General features: G+C 40.6%; 1 protein-coding gene across 1 annotated transcript; it reads right to left on the reverse strand.

Moving 5' to 3' along the window:
- Nucleotides 1-1113: 1113 nt before the first annotated feature.
- Nucleotides 1114-13730, reverse strand: SMPX (small muscle protein, X-linked). The gene is made up of 4 exons (XM_009585279.1): nucleotides 13594-13730; nucleotides 9966-10025; nucleotides 4920-5009; nucleotides 1114-1278 (listed from the first exon to the last, which is right to left on the reverse strand). The coding sequence occupies exons 2-4, from the start codon at nucleotides 10002-10004 to the stop codon at nucleotides 1138-1140; spliced, it is 270 nt and encodes an 89-aa protein (XP_009583574.1). The 5' UTR covers nucleotides 10005-10025; nucleotides 13594-13730; the 3' UTR covers nucleotides 1114-1137.
- Nucleotides 13731-14175: the final 445 nt, after the last annotated feature.

Below are 14175 nucleotides of genomic sequence, written 5' to 3' on the forward strand. Positions count from 1 at the left end.
TTGTCCTTCTGGGTGGCGATGGCACATTGCTGGCTCATGTCCAGCTTTTCGTCCACCGGTACCCCCGAGTCCTTCTCCACAGGGCTGCTCTCATCCCCCAGCCTGTATTGATACCAGGGGTTGCCCCAACCCAGGTGCAGGACCTTGCACTTGGCCTTGTGCCCCCTCATGAGGTTCACACAGGCCCACTTCTCCAGCTTGTCCAGGTCCCTCTGGATGGCATCCCATCCCTCAGGCATGTCGACCGCACCACTCAGCTTGGTGTCATCTGCAAACTTGCTGAGGGTGCACTCGATCCCACTGTCTATGTCACTGATGAAGATATTAAACAGTACTGGTTTCAATACGTCCCCCTGAGGGACACCACACGTCACTGATCTCTATCCAGCCATTGAGCAAAATAAGATGAAGTATGAGCTGTGGTGTTAATCATATACCAGTGGCTCAACCCACAGGTGTCTGGTGCTGTCTGCGGTGCCTGAGGGCCCATGCCTGGTCTCCAGCTGCCACTCCAGAGGAACACAGATCTCCCCAAAGTCCTATATCATATTTCTGAGCCCCGCATAGATATATAGCAAGTTCTTGGGTGCCACAAGTGGCATTAGGTATGTTTGTGTGATCAAATACATGGAGCCATTAGTATGTCAGTTTTGAATTACAGAAATAAAACAGTATCAAATATCTAACGTTCCAAAGGAGCTTTTTAGAAATAGTGACCTACTTGCCCATCACTACAATAAATTTATTTGCATTGTAATACATTTATTTGTAGTTAGTGTGTACAAATCCAAGTCCTATATTCTATAAAACTAGAACTTGTGCTTGTGAAGCAAGAAGCTGGTATTTTTAAGCTGGCTTCAATATTCCTAATAGCTGAATACACTTTTTGTTAGGCCGGTTGATGGGTGACATATATCATCGGATATAGTCTCCTACATGCTCCATGTTTGAAATAACAGAGAATTCCAAGGATTATGACCTTTTCTTCTTATATTTTGTCTTTGTAATATGGGGTGTGATTCCAGGTCCTTTAAAGTAATTGGAAAGCCATCTTTTGACACAAAGAGGTTTCTGGATCAGCCTGCTTCTCCTAGAGCCATGCAAAGAACCTCTCTTCTACTCACCTGCTTGTTCCAGCTACTGTTCAGCTTTGGGGACAAATTTCAGCTCGCTCTTTATGTTCTGAATCTCTGACAAGTTGACAGCAGGACCTGGAAGTTTCTTAGCTCCCGGGAGATGTTTCTTGTCTTTCTCCTCCTCTGTTGAAGTAGGAACACTCTGCACAAAAGGATACCAGTGTCCTTACTGCCGCAATAGCAATCTCTCAAGCATGAGCATAGGTCAGTTATTTGAGAAACAGGAAAGGATGTTTTTATACTAAATGCAATCCCAATGGAAATTCAGGGGGGCGGGGGGGCAGGAAGAGGTAGGTTATTTTGTTGGTTGTTGTCTAAAATGTCTAAAAACATTCTGAAAAAAAATTTGAAGGTGCTCAGTGCAGAGGAATGTGGATCTTTTGGTAAATGAGTAGGAATTTACAATGTCAGACCACTAGTGGAAAATTAACTGAGTGGAGCATTAAAGGTGACTCCCAGGTCCTTTATATTTTAGGGAAAAAAAGTGGAAGAACCATTTTTGTAATCTAATTTCTTTCACAGTCTCATATTTGCTGGCCAGCTGGGGAGGAAAACCATCATGCACTTCTGCAACCCTGGAGAAGAGCTATGACAGTAGGTTATGGACCCCAAAAGCTCCATCCAAGCTCAGTTCGTGTTAATGTTTAATTTTTCTTAACCTCAGTTGTAAGACCAGAAGGGTTTTTGTCATTTTATGTTTGAATTAGGGTAGTGCCTGACAGCTATTTTGCTGACACTGTAAAAATGCAGGCTAAATAGCAGCACTTACACAATAGCAAGCATCTCAGCTCTTTTCCCGATGGACCACGGTATTTCAGCCCTTGGTACTTCCTCAGCTGTACTATTGCTCCTAGGTGAGGTAGAGCATGTATTTTAGACAATTTCTATTCTAGACTGAGCAATGTTTTGAAGGAGTAGTTTTCCAGTAGGGAGTTTAAGGTTCATCCAGCCTGTTCTGTATTTTATAAAGCTGGCATAGAGGGGGAATCGTGTAGGTTTAGAGATGAATTAATATTTTACTGCAAATAATTTCACAATGAAATTCTTTTTTCTTTTTTGATTACTCTGTGAACGTCCTCTTGGGATGACCTTTTTGGAGTTAATTCAGTATTCAGATTCACTAGCCACCTTTTTTGGAAATGTGTATTGACCTTGAACATTCAGCTCTTAATATTTGCCTTCATTTTTAAAATTACAAAGTTATCTGTCAAATATTATTGGCCAGTAAACCCCTCTTTTTTCTGCTGACTAATGGACCGCATGCTAATGAGGAAGCAGACTTTTTCCAATGCCAAGTAGCAAATAAACAAGGAATTTTAGAAAACTGACATTTTCTTCCTATCTGATCTTTAAGCCATGAGCTTGTACTGTCTCCTTTGACAGTTTTCTTGCATAGCTAGCTAATCTGAATAATCAGGAAAAACTACCATCCCCCAAACCCCCATAGCAGATACTGTGTTAAAAATACTGTTTCAAGTCATCTACAATACCATTCCTTCTCATAGTACAAACGGTTCAAACTTTGACCACGTTTTGGAGGCTTTGCGCTCCATAAATTGATGTTAGCTTTCCCTTCTAATCTCAGGTGTGTGTTATTTATGACTGTCCCTCCCCCATATCACCCACTCTGTGTGCAATGCACAGCTGAGATCAGACCTTGGCCTTCAGTTTTACAGAAGGAAGTTTGAAGAGTGACTGAGACATACGACAAGAGTTAACAAATACCTGCATGGAAATGCTCTGACTGAGGAAGAGTTATTTTCTGAAACTCCCACCCTCCGTTTCTTTTGCATGTTAACGTGTCCGCTCCATTGCCCTTCAAAAATACGTGTTCCCTTCTGACTCCACCATCCCTTTGAGTAAGACCTGTATTTTCATCATCTCCTTTGACAAGGTTTTAAAATACAGTGAAAAATGCTAAGCACTGTCAGAAGAAGTTGTATTTATATAAAGCTGATCTAAAGAATCAGATCTGATCTAAAGAATCAGAATACAAGCTGTATTGCAAAACTTAATGAGATGAGAAAGCTGAAAAGATAAGTCCACTGGTAGCATTTTTATTCTATTCCTATTACAAGATCTGTTTCTGTAGTCTTTACTCCCATTGCTTTGGTTGCATATTGGCTATAAAACTGGGGCCAAGAACTTCCATTCCGTAATGCCTGTCTGATATATAGTATTCACATAACTGAGAAGCAAAGCAATATTCAATTATCCAACCAAATCTAATTATCAGCACTAGTCATTTATTTTATTTCTCAAATAGTACCAGAATTCACACATGCTATATTAGGTTCTGCTTAATAACATGCATTCCTTCACCAGTTTAATTACTGTGGAGAGAATATACTTTGATTTCCTTCCAGCGGAGAAAGCCACAATATGTGTTCAAGGTCACTTTGTATGTTTGGTTCTGGTTTTTTAAAATCCTCTTAAGAAGAGTTAAGTCAGCCTGGGTTTGATTTCTTCAGGAAAGTTCTCTGCAAACAGAGCACTATTTATATCAAATATGTCAAAATTCAGAAAAAAATCTGTCTGATTTAGACAGAAAAGGAAGAATTAGCTCTTACGTAACGAAACCTGACCGTTTGAGGTTCCTGTACCAGGTCAGAAGGAGCTGATTTGTCCAAAACTAATCTGGCTGCTTCTTGTTTGGGGCTGAACCACCAGCAGTGCCACTGCACACCTGGAGAGAAGTGGCTATCCACCTCCCTCCTGGTCCTCACGGCTCCGCTCTGCCTGGGGGCACGACTCCCTCCAGCCATGACAGCTTTGCTTCGCCCGCACGGCAGCAAGTCCACCCGGCCGAGTCCTGCCAGAGGCAGCCCGGCTGTACGGGGTCGATCTGGGCCCTGCCTGCCCTTGGCTCCGGGGAGCAGCCGCAGCTCTGGCCCAGCGGCACCAGTTCCCGGGTGGGGACTATAAGACCAAACTTAGTCAGCTGTCCCGGAAGCCATAAGCACCCATCTTTACTTGAGTTTTTTTCCTGTTTGGAGTATCCCACTACCTTTTCCTCCACCATTGGTTTTAGTTCTTATTTATTATAAAATAATAAATTTTGGTAACTTATGGTAAATAAGATGCTTTAATATCATCCAGAAATATGATACCTGTGTTTAATCATAACCTTTGTGATCAGTGTTGGTTAAGGTATAAACTGGACTTCATATTCAAAAGTCAGTGTTAAATACTCCCTGTAAAATACAGGCATGCAAACACAGAATTCAATCTCAAATGGAGTATTTTCACCCCTATGCAGATAAATGGGTTCACAATTTCTGTTTTTAATTTGCAAATGTATAGTCTCGACATTCAATTTCTCCTTGTTGATAAGTATTCCAAAAACCGGCAGGTTTGAAAACCTGTTCCAACATTGTTAAGCTGTAACAAAAAATCCCACCGCAGGGCAGCAGGTAGTAGCATATTCTTCCAAAGCCTTGCTATAACTTTTCCTCATGTATTCCACCAACTCCCATCTAGATAAATACTGCTGGTGAAATCCTGGCTCTCTTTTCTGACAGCAGATATCATCCTGCTGTTGAAGCAGAGCTACGCACCTTTGAGACAGTTTAAATTCCTATAGGTGCCTTGGCATCAAAACCAGAACAATGTATATATGAAGTGTTTAGTAGGTGGCCAGTTATTTGCATGAATGATCACTGCATGTTCAGCTGTGATACCTAAGACTGGTATGTAGTGCTGTAAGATTGATTAAAAGGCTTTCTTCCATCAACAACAGGGATTCTCCTGGGAAAAAAAATCAAAACCCCCTTTTTTTCTTACCTCTTCCACTTCTTCAGGTGTAAGTTCTTTTCTTTTATGAGGGTGGCCTGCACCAGGTCGAAATGCTCCCATGGGGATGTTAATATTAGCCTGTGAGAAGGAAATTATGATGCATATAATAGTGACTGGTATATAAACATACAGTTAGTAAATGGCAAAACTGAAAAGGGTTGGGACAAGAGTATAGACATTATCATGGTTTCCGAGCACTTATGCCTTCAATGTACGCATCATCACACCACTCCCATGGGAAAGGGGAATGCTTTAGTCTCCATTTTAAAGATGGAAAGTGGAAAAACAAAGCTACCTAGAAAGCTTTTGAAGTTCTGCATTTTAGTCTAATGCTCCCTGATTTCATTGGACCTCAAACAAATGAGTACTAGACACCAAAGTGTCTTTAGGCACCTGGGTCTGCTTCCACTGGGTCAAGGTCAAGCAGAGTGCCAGAAGAAGGATTTAAGTGTAAATCACCCAAATCTTACAATAACACCCAAACCACTGGACCATTCTCCCTCCCCCAGTGACACCAGTTCTCACATCACTGAATCACAGGTAGTTAGGAAGGAAAGCCTGTCCTGAGCCAACTTAGTCCACGAGTGTTTAAAATGTGATTTTATCGACAAAATTTACCCATGGGTGCTACAAACTGCAAATGTAATGCCTTAGTCCTAGGAATACACCTCTCGGTTGCAAAGAGGATCTGTGGGAAAAGGCAGGAAGGCCTTTTCACCCTCCAGCCCCTGCTGGGTTTTGCCCAGACACCCCAGCCCGGTCTGCAGCAGGGGCTCAGGGGTCAGAGCAGACTAAGCCGGCTCTAACGCCGGACAGACCGCTAGCCCCAGCTTTAGCAAACTCCCTCCAGAATGATACCCACACAACTGCATCAATCTGATTTTCTACCTGTGGCAGAAAGCCAGAAGCCATAACATAAATGGGGCTTATAATAGATACCTTAAAAGTAAAGATTTTTGAGAAAAGAATGGCAGAAAACATTGCTTAGGAAAGAGCAGCTAAAACGTATCTATTTCTCGATGTGACCCAGTCTAGATTATTTTAAAAGTCAAGTAGTGTGATCAACTAAATGCGCAATTTATACCTATTCTTATCTCATGATCTCAGAAGAGAAGCTGCTCCTAGGAAATGTCATCAAAATATCATGACTCCCACTGGTAAAACCACAGGGTGAATCGGTAATGTTACGGAGCGGAAACGGAGAACCTTCCAACAGCGAGCTGTGTTATTGTAGTTTACCATCTGACTGATTTGCATTAAATGAAGATGAATAATCCCATCCTTCTGCTCAAATCGTGGTCTTGCAGATCATGCCCCAGGTTGGGCAACCACAGGAAAACAGGCCACTGTTTTTAGAAACAACTATTCTGACAGTTGTAATCAAACATCGAGCAAATTAAGAATCCATTTGCTAAGAAATAAGCACCTTCCCTTTATTCTATTTGTCTATTTCTTGTTATTTTATTTATGCAAGGTCATGCTGCCATTTCAGTGGGGCTGGCAAATGTCTGTAGGGCCACGTAGTTTATAGACAACTGGGTATTCACTTCATAATGCTTTTTCACTGAGCATTAGTTTAGATATTGTGAAACCTTTCAGCTGCACTTCCTAAGTTCCCAGGAGACAGGGCATTTTCAGCCTCGCAGTACTTAACCCATTATTTCATTTAGGAGTGGAAAAAACCAGCTTTGCTATTTTTAATTTTAAGCATCTCCCCGGCCAGGCTCTGGTACCTCCAGGCAGCTTCTTTTTTTGGAATATGAAACTTCTTTGCACTTTACAGCTAGCGTGATCATACAAGTTTGCAGAGTTGAAATATTAAGAATTATCTCTCCTCTTGGCGCTCATTTTGAACTCAGGCATTCCTTCCCCTTCGAGTCAATCAAAGCAGAAGCCAGCCTTCCACAGCCACCCAGGGCGTACCACAGCATGGCAATTCTGATACCCAGTCCTTGCATTTCCTACTGTGATTGACAGACCAACTGTGACTAAAAATGGTTCAGGAAACAAAAATGAACCACTAAGTGCCAGACTGCTAATTAAATTAAATAAGCCGCCTTCGGTCTGCTTCAGCATTTTCACCGTAATCTGTGTCACACTAAAGCACTTTGAACTATTTTATCTGCAATAAATGCATCCACGTCAGAGTTTGGACAAGACGTACGCAGACATGTAATATTAACTTAGTAAAACGAGCAGCCTTTAAGACATATTTTAACACTGTCTGGATCTGATAACACATACTATAAATTAAAGTATTTCTAGTATGAAATGAAAGTATGACTGATTTCCGAACACCTCCTGACCAGAGGTACCAGAGTCCCAAGTTGTAAATCTCCCTCTTAATCCAATGCCGGTCCCCTCCCGCGGATGAGCAGCCGTATAATGGATGAACAGCGGACCAAATTCCGTAACCAGTGTAGCTCTGTAAAGACTGTGTTGTGCTGCGATCAGCACGAGTTTGCAATTTTATTTTTAAAATACGTTTCATGGCTCTTGTCACCTGTCTGCTAGGACGGAGATAGGAGCCTCAGTGATCTCTTCCTCACCTGCTCCCCATCCAGTGAAATGCTAACCAGGAAATTTTCGTTCCAAACTCCTGAAATTCTAAATTATAATTGCTTTAGACAGACTTTCTAGGTGTGATTATTATTTTTAATCATACCAAATATTAAAACCATTGGGTTTGCATCTACCTTTGTTTTTGGAAAGTGCCTACCATATTTTGGATGTCATTGCAGTTTTCCTGTAGAGTAGGTATGCATACAGATGTACTGGACTTAGGTCTTCCTGAACACATTGAAGGAAAAGTAACTGTAAGCAGGATATACAACATATATTGCTGGTTTGACTCGATTAAACTGGTATTTAGAGATGTGTTTGTGTTCTTCTTTCTGTTTACTAGAGACAGGGCATCCAGATCAGGAACTGTCGGGTCTTGAATTACCAGCAGCCTGGCATGAGTTGAGGACTGTTACGGGTAAGTTCTCCACAGAATCACAGCCATTCCTAGCTGTCCAGGAGGATGACTGAATAAGCTGGAAAGCCACTTCAGTGTAAACATATTCAAGTAAAAAAAAAATAAAGGAACTACAGAGAAAACTGAATGTAATTCAGAAAAAAAATAGGAAACCCGTCACCCTTACCTCTGGGGAAAGCCAAGAGTGGTGTTTGTAGGCAGAATAATTGTCAGCCAGAGCTATACGGAGTCTTTTACACACTGAGAGGGGAGGCCAGCAATGAATGTTACCAGGAGTTAACAGTACTTCGGTCCTTTATCGCCCTGACCTACTCTTGCGAACCAGTTGCTACCTTTAACTCTGTATTTAGTGGCTGTTGGCAAGTGAGGATTTTAGCGTACATCTCATACGGTCAGAAAGAAGCCACCTCTGACACAAGAGTACCACGACACTACTGTAAAGTGTCATTACATTTCCATCGCTGCAGCACGATGTATATTCTCCAGGGGATGTCAGTCCTACTATAATAGCACATAATAGCAAAGGATCATAATATATGAATCACAACGTATAAAAGTAATGTGACATTTTGAGTGACGGTTCTTAGAGTGCTAGAAGTGTAATAGGCATCAATTCAAGTGCAAGTCTTCCTGTTGGAGCAACCTTTGACACAATGTTTAATAGATTTATTTTAAAGTTTGTGCTGTGATTTTTCTCATGATTCAAATTACCTTTGCAAAAATTAAAGTTTCTTAAAATATTAAACTTGGTACTTAAACTTAATGCACTTTTTAAACGGACAAACTAGAAGAATTTTTTTACATTTAGAAGTTGGAAAGTTATCATAAAACTAAAAAGGAGTACTTCTTTACTTTAAGGAAAACAGTAAGCCAAATTCGTTCCTTAAAAATGTTTGTATGTGCCTATGGAGTTTAAATGTAAAATGTAAATACTTTTGAGCTATGAATTATCTACATTTTTTAATTAATCATACAAATATGTCCATAGTCCCTGTAAAAGAGGGATGAAAATTTGAACTGAGTGAAATCAATGGCAAGCTTCTGCTAACTGAATTAGAGTACAGCAGTTTGCATGCCTGTTCCAGTGGTTGATGATGATAAAGAGAATTAGTATTTTTACAGTGGCTTGCAACTTCAGTACGCTGTTAGCCACTGGGTAATTAATCTTCTTGATACTCCAATCCATTGAGTTAGTATTATCTTGGGGAATCAGAGGATAGATCAGACTTTAGAAATTCCATGTTTCTTACATAATTTTAAGGGAATCTGAACTCGTGGGAAAATTTGATTGCAAGTGCATTTTACAAAATACATGAAAATTCTGTAAAACTCTGGAGCTCAGGAGGTATTTTGGCCTTTTGACAAGAATCAATGATAGCATGAGCTAAATAGTCTTCATGATGCTAATTCATGATGATGTTGGGATAATTCTCCAGCTGTTTCTTTTACAAGCATGTAACAACAGCTTCATCCTTGTGAGCATATGCCATTTGAGGAGGTACGTGACACAGAAGAATTTTTTTAATGAAAACATCAACATTTCTCTCTTTTTACTTTGGCTTTTAAATAAAATGCTTCTTAAACAAATATTGGAAGTTGTGGGGTTTTTTTCCTAAAGGAATACAGACATGAAAAACTTCACAATACCTATGCCACCTTTTTAGCCTATAATTCTTCCAGCATTATATTAACTCTGTGGAAAATCTAATAGTTGCAAGAATTAGTTTTACTCATAATGCTGATCAGTTCTGCAGATGTATCACCGTGTTTTGCTTAGCTGATCCACCAACAGATATAAACTAACACTGGAAAGACCATGCAAGCAAGCGATCAACCAACCTATCTGATCCATTTTTTTATCAGCTCAGATCATAAGATGCTCTTCAGGTCAAACTTTTTCAGTGCTTTCTTATCTACCAGGTTTTTCACTTTAAAAGAATAATCCCCAGTTAGCGCTTCTACAGTGTTTTGTATGAGGCAAATGCAGTTTGCCAAGCAATGGAGGTTGAGATTTATTATTTTATTATATTAGAAACATAAATACTGTCTCTTACCTGAATGGCTTTGACATGTGATGCTGGCTGTTTTGACATTTTTAAGACAGAGGCTTATCCCTGCAAGCAAAATGGGAAAGTGTTACAGGCTCTGACATTCTGATAGCTAGGGGAGATAAGCTAGAACTTAACCCGTGCTGCCTCTTGACAGGCATCCATTTCATCTGCCCAGCTCCTGTTTCCGTCTCAGTTTCAGAGTTGCTTAGTTATTCCTTCTGAATATCAGAAGGAGACAGAACACCTGAGCTTCTCCAATTAATCTTTCATAGCCACAAATGGAGCTAACTCTTTCACATCAAAACCAATAATGAGTAGAGATAAGGAATCTCTCAAACCTTAATGGCATTGTAAAATGAGTAAGAATTAAGGAAAGCATTTGAGGATAAACAATGTATGACTATTTCTGTCACAGTATGTACATGGGAATTATTAGAAGTCTCGGTTTAAACCTTCTTTCCAACAAAGCATAACTTGCTACAAAACATTGATAAATGCAGACATAACCATTTTCCAACCCAATCCTTGCAAATCTTTAATGCTTATAGACTGAAAATGATCAAGATGGTCAAACTGTAAAGTTCTGTTTGACAACTGCTAGGGCACAAAGTAGCTCTCTTCAAAGTTTTAGATCATATAGATTCATTGATTTTCTTTAGCAATAAGATAAAAAAGAACAGAAGTTTCCATATAATTTCTATGCAGGCATAGAAATATGGACTGATAGAGTATTAATATACAATAACAAAGGGAAATACACCAAAGTCAAAAGATTCTGTAAAGGTAAAAAAAAAAAGGCAAGCAAGAAATTTTACTATCAGATTACTTGAAACATTGTCTCAGCCTTTTATTCTTCGACTGAAAATTAAGATTTTAACTGGACTAGACCTTCATCAAAGTCTGGTTATTTAACCTATCTCATTATAATGCAAAATAAGATAGTAATACTAAAAGGTGAGAAATGAGTTCACCAGAGAATTCATTCATCACAAACAAACTACAGCATATTTTGGCTACAATATTTAACCTGAGATGAGAAAGAAAATATTGAGAAAAGTAATAAATGACGTAGCAGAGAATAGCAGAAATATACTGAGAAATCAAAAGTGGGTCAAAGACTTTGGTACTCCAAAGAGTGTCACTGTCACGTGGAGGCGGTACCGAAGAAAACCATAGATAAGTTGTAGGTTGGCTTCAGCCTGGAATATCAGTCTGAAATTGTATCACCGGAGCCACGTGGAAGACTTGCTCTTGCATATTCTCACATCGGCTTTAAATCTGTGTATAATGCTGAGCAGAACTTAAGGTAAAAATGACCTGCCATTAGAGGTCTCTCTCTGATCGCACTCTCAGCTGTAAAGAGTGCTGTCCAAACCAAAACATAGCCTTAAGTCAGAGGACGTCATCTTCATAGGTTGCTTCGGGTTTAAATTGCTTCCACTAAATTAATCAATCGGAAAAAAATCCCGCCGTGCAAACTAAAAGCAGCATCCTTCCAGTGAGTTTTATATTGTGGTTCTACATTTACATTTACAATCTTAAAATCAGAGGTAGTTTTAAAAACTTCAGAATTCACCTTGGGGGATGAAATCTCAGCCACTGAAGTTCATGACAAAATTTGCACAGATTTCAAAAAGCCAAAAGGATTTACTGCACTCTCTCTCCTTCCTTTTTGAAAATCTTTACTATGCATAGAAATAACTGTGCTGTTAACCAGTGGTTGAATTCCAAAGATAAACACAAAACAATCCCCCAGTTTACTGGAAAGATAGGACTTATAATACACAAAAGTTTAATTAGTTTTTCTTATCATCTTCTCCCCTTTCTAGTCAGAATGAAAAATGGAAACAAAAGCACAGGAAATTAACACAAAACATTTTAAAACACCGTGGATCTACTTTCTAAACACTGTCACAAAGACATTCAAGCTAAGATGTACTTCTCTATCTTGTGTGCCTGTGCATTGCAGAAACACCGATACACACTTCTTGGGCCACCTAGAGCTAAACAGGCAAGGATTTACACTGAATCTCGACTTTAAAACAAGCACAGCAATAGTGCTCCTCGGTGAGGGGCTCTGGGTTCACAAGAAGTCTGCGTTTGAAATTATTGCAATCAGACACCGGTTCCTAAAGACGGATGCATGATACAATTGTGTAGGACTGCTTTTGGAGGAGGTGATTTTCCTACCAGTTCATGCTGTCCTCATTACCGCCAGAGAAATCAGGACAACAGCACGCTACTGAGTAAAAATAGACCATCTTCTCTGACTCCCTCCCCTTCCCTCCCTTCCCTGAGTTTCCCTCCAGAGCAATACTGACCATCAGCTACAGCAAAATAAATCTTAGCTTACAGATGCATCTATTACTGAAGTGATTAGTTCATTTTTATAAATTCCTTTTGTTCTTTTGCCATGCGTCTTGGAGAGAGTCAGGAGTGCTGCACTGACCGTATTAAGTTATTTCTGGCATTCCAATCAGCTCTGCAAACTTGAAAAAATCACTCTTCACCTCATTTCCACCGCAGGATTTCGCATGTACACACCCAGCGAAACGCAGACGCACACAGCCCGTATTCCCCGGTGTCTTTTTGGCCTCCCCACACCTTACCTTTTACCTTTTATGGGCTGCATGCTGAGCCAAACTTAGAAAGCAACGGCAACGTTAGCTCAGTTTGGAGCTGTTTTATGCCAGACTTAGCCTGCAAATTCCCTTGCTTCGCAGTGAAAGCACTTGTGAACAGGACTACTTGTGAAATACAGGACTACTACAGTGAAATAAATCCGTGTTTTGAAAAGAACCTCTGTAAAACAAAGGACCTATCTTCTGTCCCTCTGCTAAAAATAATTTCTGACAGGGCTGCAGCAAGATAATAAGCTGACTTATTCAATTTGCTTTAAACACGATGAGATATCATAATGCCATCTTTTGTAATCCACACAAGAGATGTACAGTAGCACACAGAAAGAGCCCTCCCCCCGCCCCAGCTGGAAGCTGTCCTTTCCCTCCGCCGCACTCACGGCATCAAGCACAGCGGGTATTTTGGACACAGAAGTGCAGTGTATTATCTTATTAAAAGGCTTTGACAGGAACTACACTACTGTGAGACCCAGCTGGTACAAAGAAAGAAGAGAAACCCCCACTTTGCAGCTTCCAGTCTGTTACACACAAACTTACTACATGCTCTAGGCAAATGCGGTAACATTTTCTGTATTGCAGTTGTCTCCACTACAGTTACCTGTTAAGCTTACAGTGAAAGAACACCTCTGTTACCGTCAAAACCCCCATGTAATAATCCACTAGCTATAACAAACATATAGAAAACAATAAGCATGTACCTACATACTACAGTATTTGAGCTAATACACAGTTAGGCTTCTTATGAGTCACCAGGCATTTAAGTGACTTTCTGTTTTAAATCTTTAAAGATCCCCACAGACTATGAAGCGAGAACTATAACAATCTGCTCCGAATACGCTGGTACGCTGGTACGCTAAAATAAGCAGAACCCCACAACTATTGCAGTCACCTCGCAGCAGTTATTAAAGAGTTTTCATAAGGGTCTTTCAAGTTTTTAATTGACCCCTTCAAGATTAGCTTACTTATTTACTTATATAAGAAAAGTTCCAAACCGTCAAGTGAGTACGTGCACCTCCTTTCGATGCTGAAAGAGGTACCTTCTTCTACCAGCTGAGGTATTGACTGCGATCCTTTTAATGCGTCTGAAATAGCTCCGATGCTTTCAGCCCGGACGGCACTTAGAGCTGCTTCAGGCTGGAGTGGGACTCGGCTGAGAAGCAAAGTGTAAAAGGGAATTCCTGTCATAGCTTCCAGTTGTTCTTCCTAAATATAGAGTTTGATTCACCCTGTAACTTGGTCCCCTGTGACACTTGACCATCGTAAAACCAGGGCTCAAGTGTCAAGCAGGAGGTGTTGAAGGAACACACCTTTGGGTCCTTTTCCTGCCCTCCCTCTCCCCGCCGTGCTGGGCTTTTCACAAGCGCCAGGCATTCGGTGGCAGAAGGTAAGGCACAACACCTCCCGTGGTGTTTGGGGCAGCCTGTGCCTCCCTACTGCCACACCGGAGAAAGAAATAATTACGGAGACGTAATTACGAAGAGCTCACCTCGCAGGGACTAACTAGGGGAGGTGAATGCCACACCAGCATGACTATTGCTGCCAGGTTGGGAGCAAACTCGCACAGCAGCTGCCTC

This window comes from Fulmarus glacialis, unplaced genomic scaffold (assembly GCF_000690835.1).
Source record: "Fulmarus glacialis isolate BGI_N327 unplaced genomic scaffold, ASM69083v1 scaffold34359, whole genome shotgun sequence".
Taxonomy (NCBI): Eukaryota; Metazoa; Chordata; class Aves; order Procellariiformes; family Procellariidae; genus Fulmarus; species Fulmarus glacialis.

What these genes read in the sequence shown, in the direction of transcription:
- SMPX (XM_009585279.1), bottom strand. Translation starts at nt 10,004, where the DNA reads ATGTCAAAACAGCCAGCATCACATGTCAAAGCCATTCAG. An exon ending in CACATGTCAAAGCCATTCAG is followed by an intron (nt 5,010 to 9,965) that starts GTAAGAGACAGT and finishes TCCTTCTCACAG; the next exon opens with GCTAATATTAACATCCCCAT. An exon ending in CACCTGAAGAAGTGGAAGAG is followed by an intron (nt 1,279 to 4,919) that starts GTAAGAAAAAAA and finishes CCTTTTGTGCAG; the next exon opens with AGTGTTCCTACTTCAACAGA.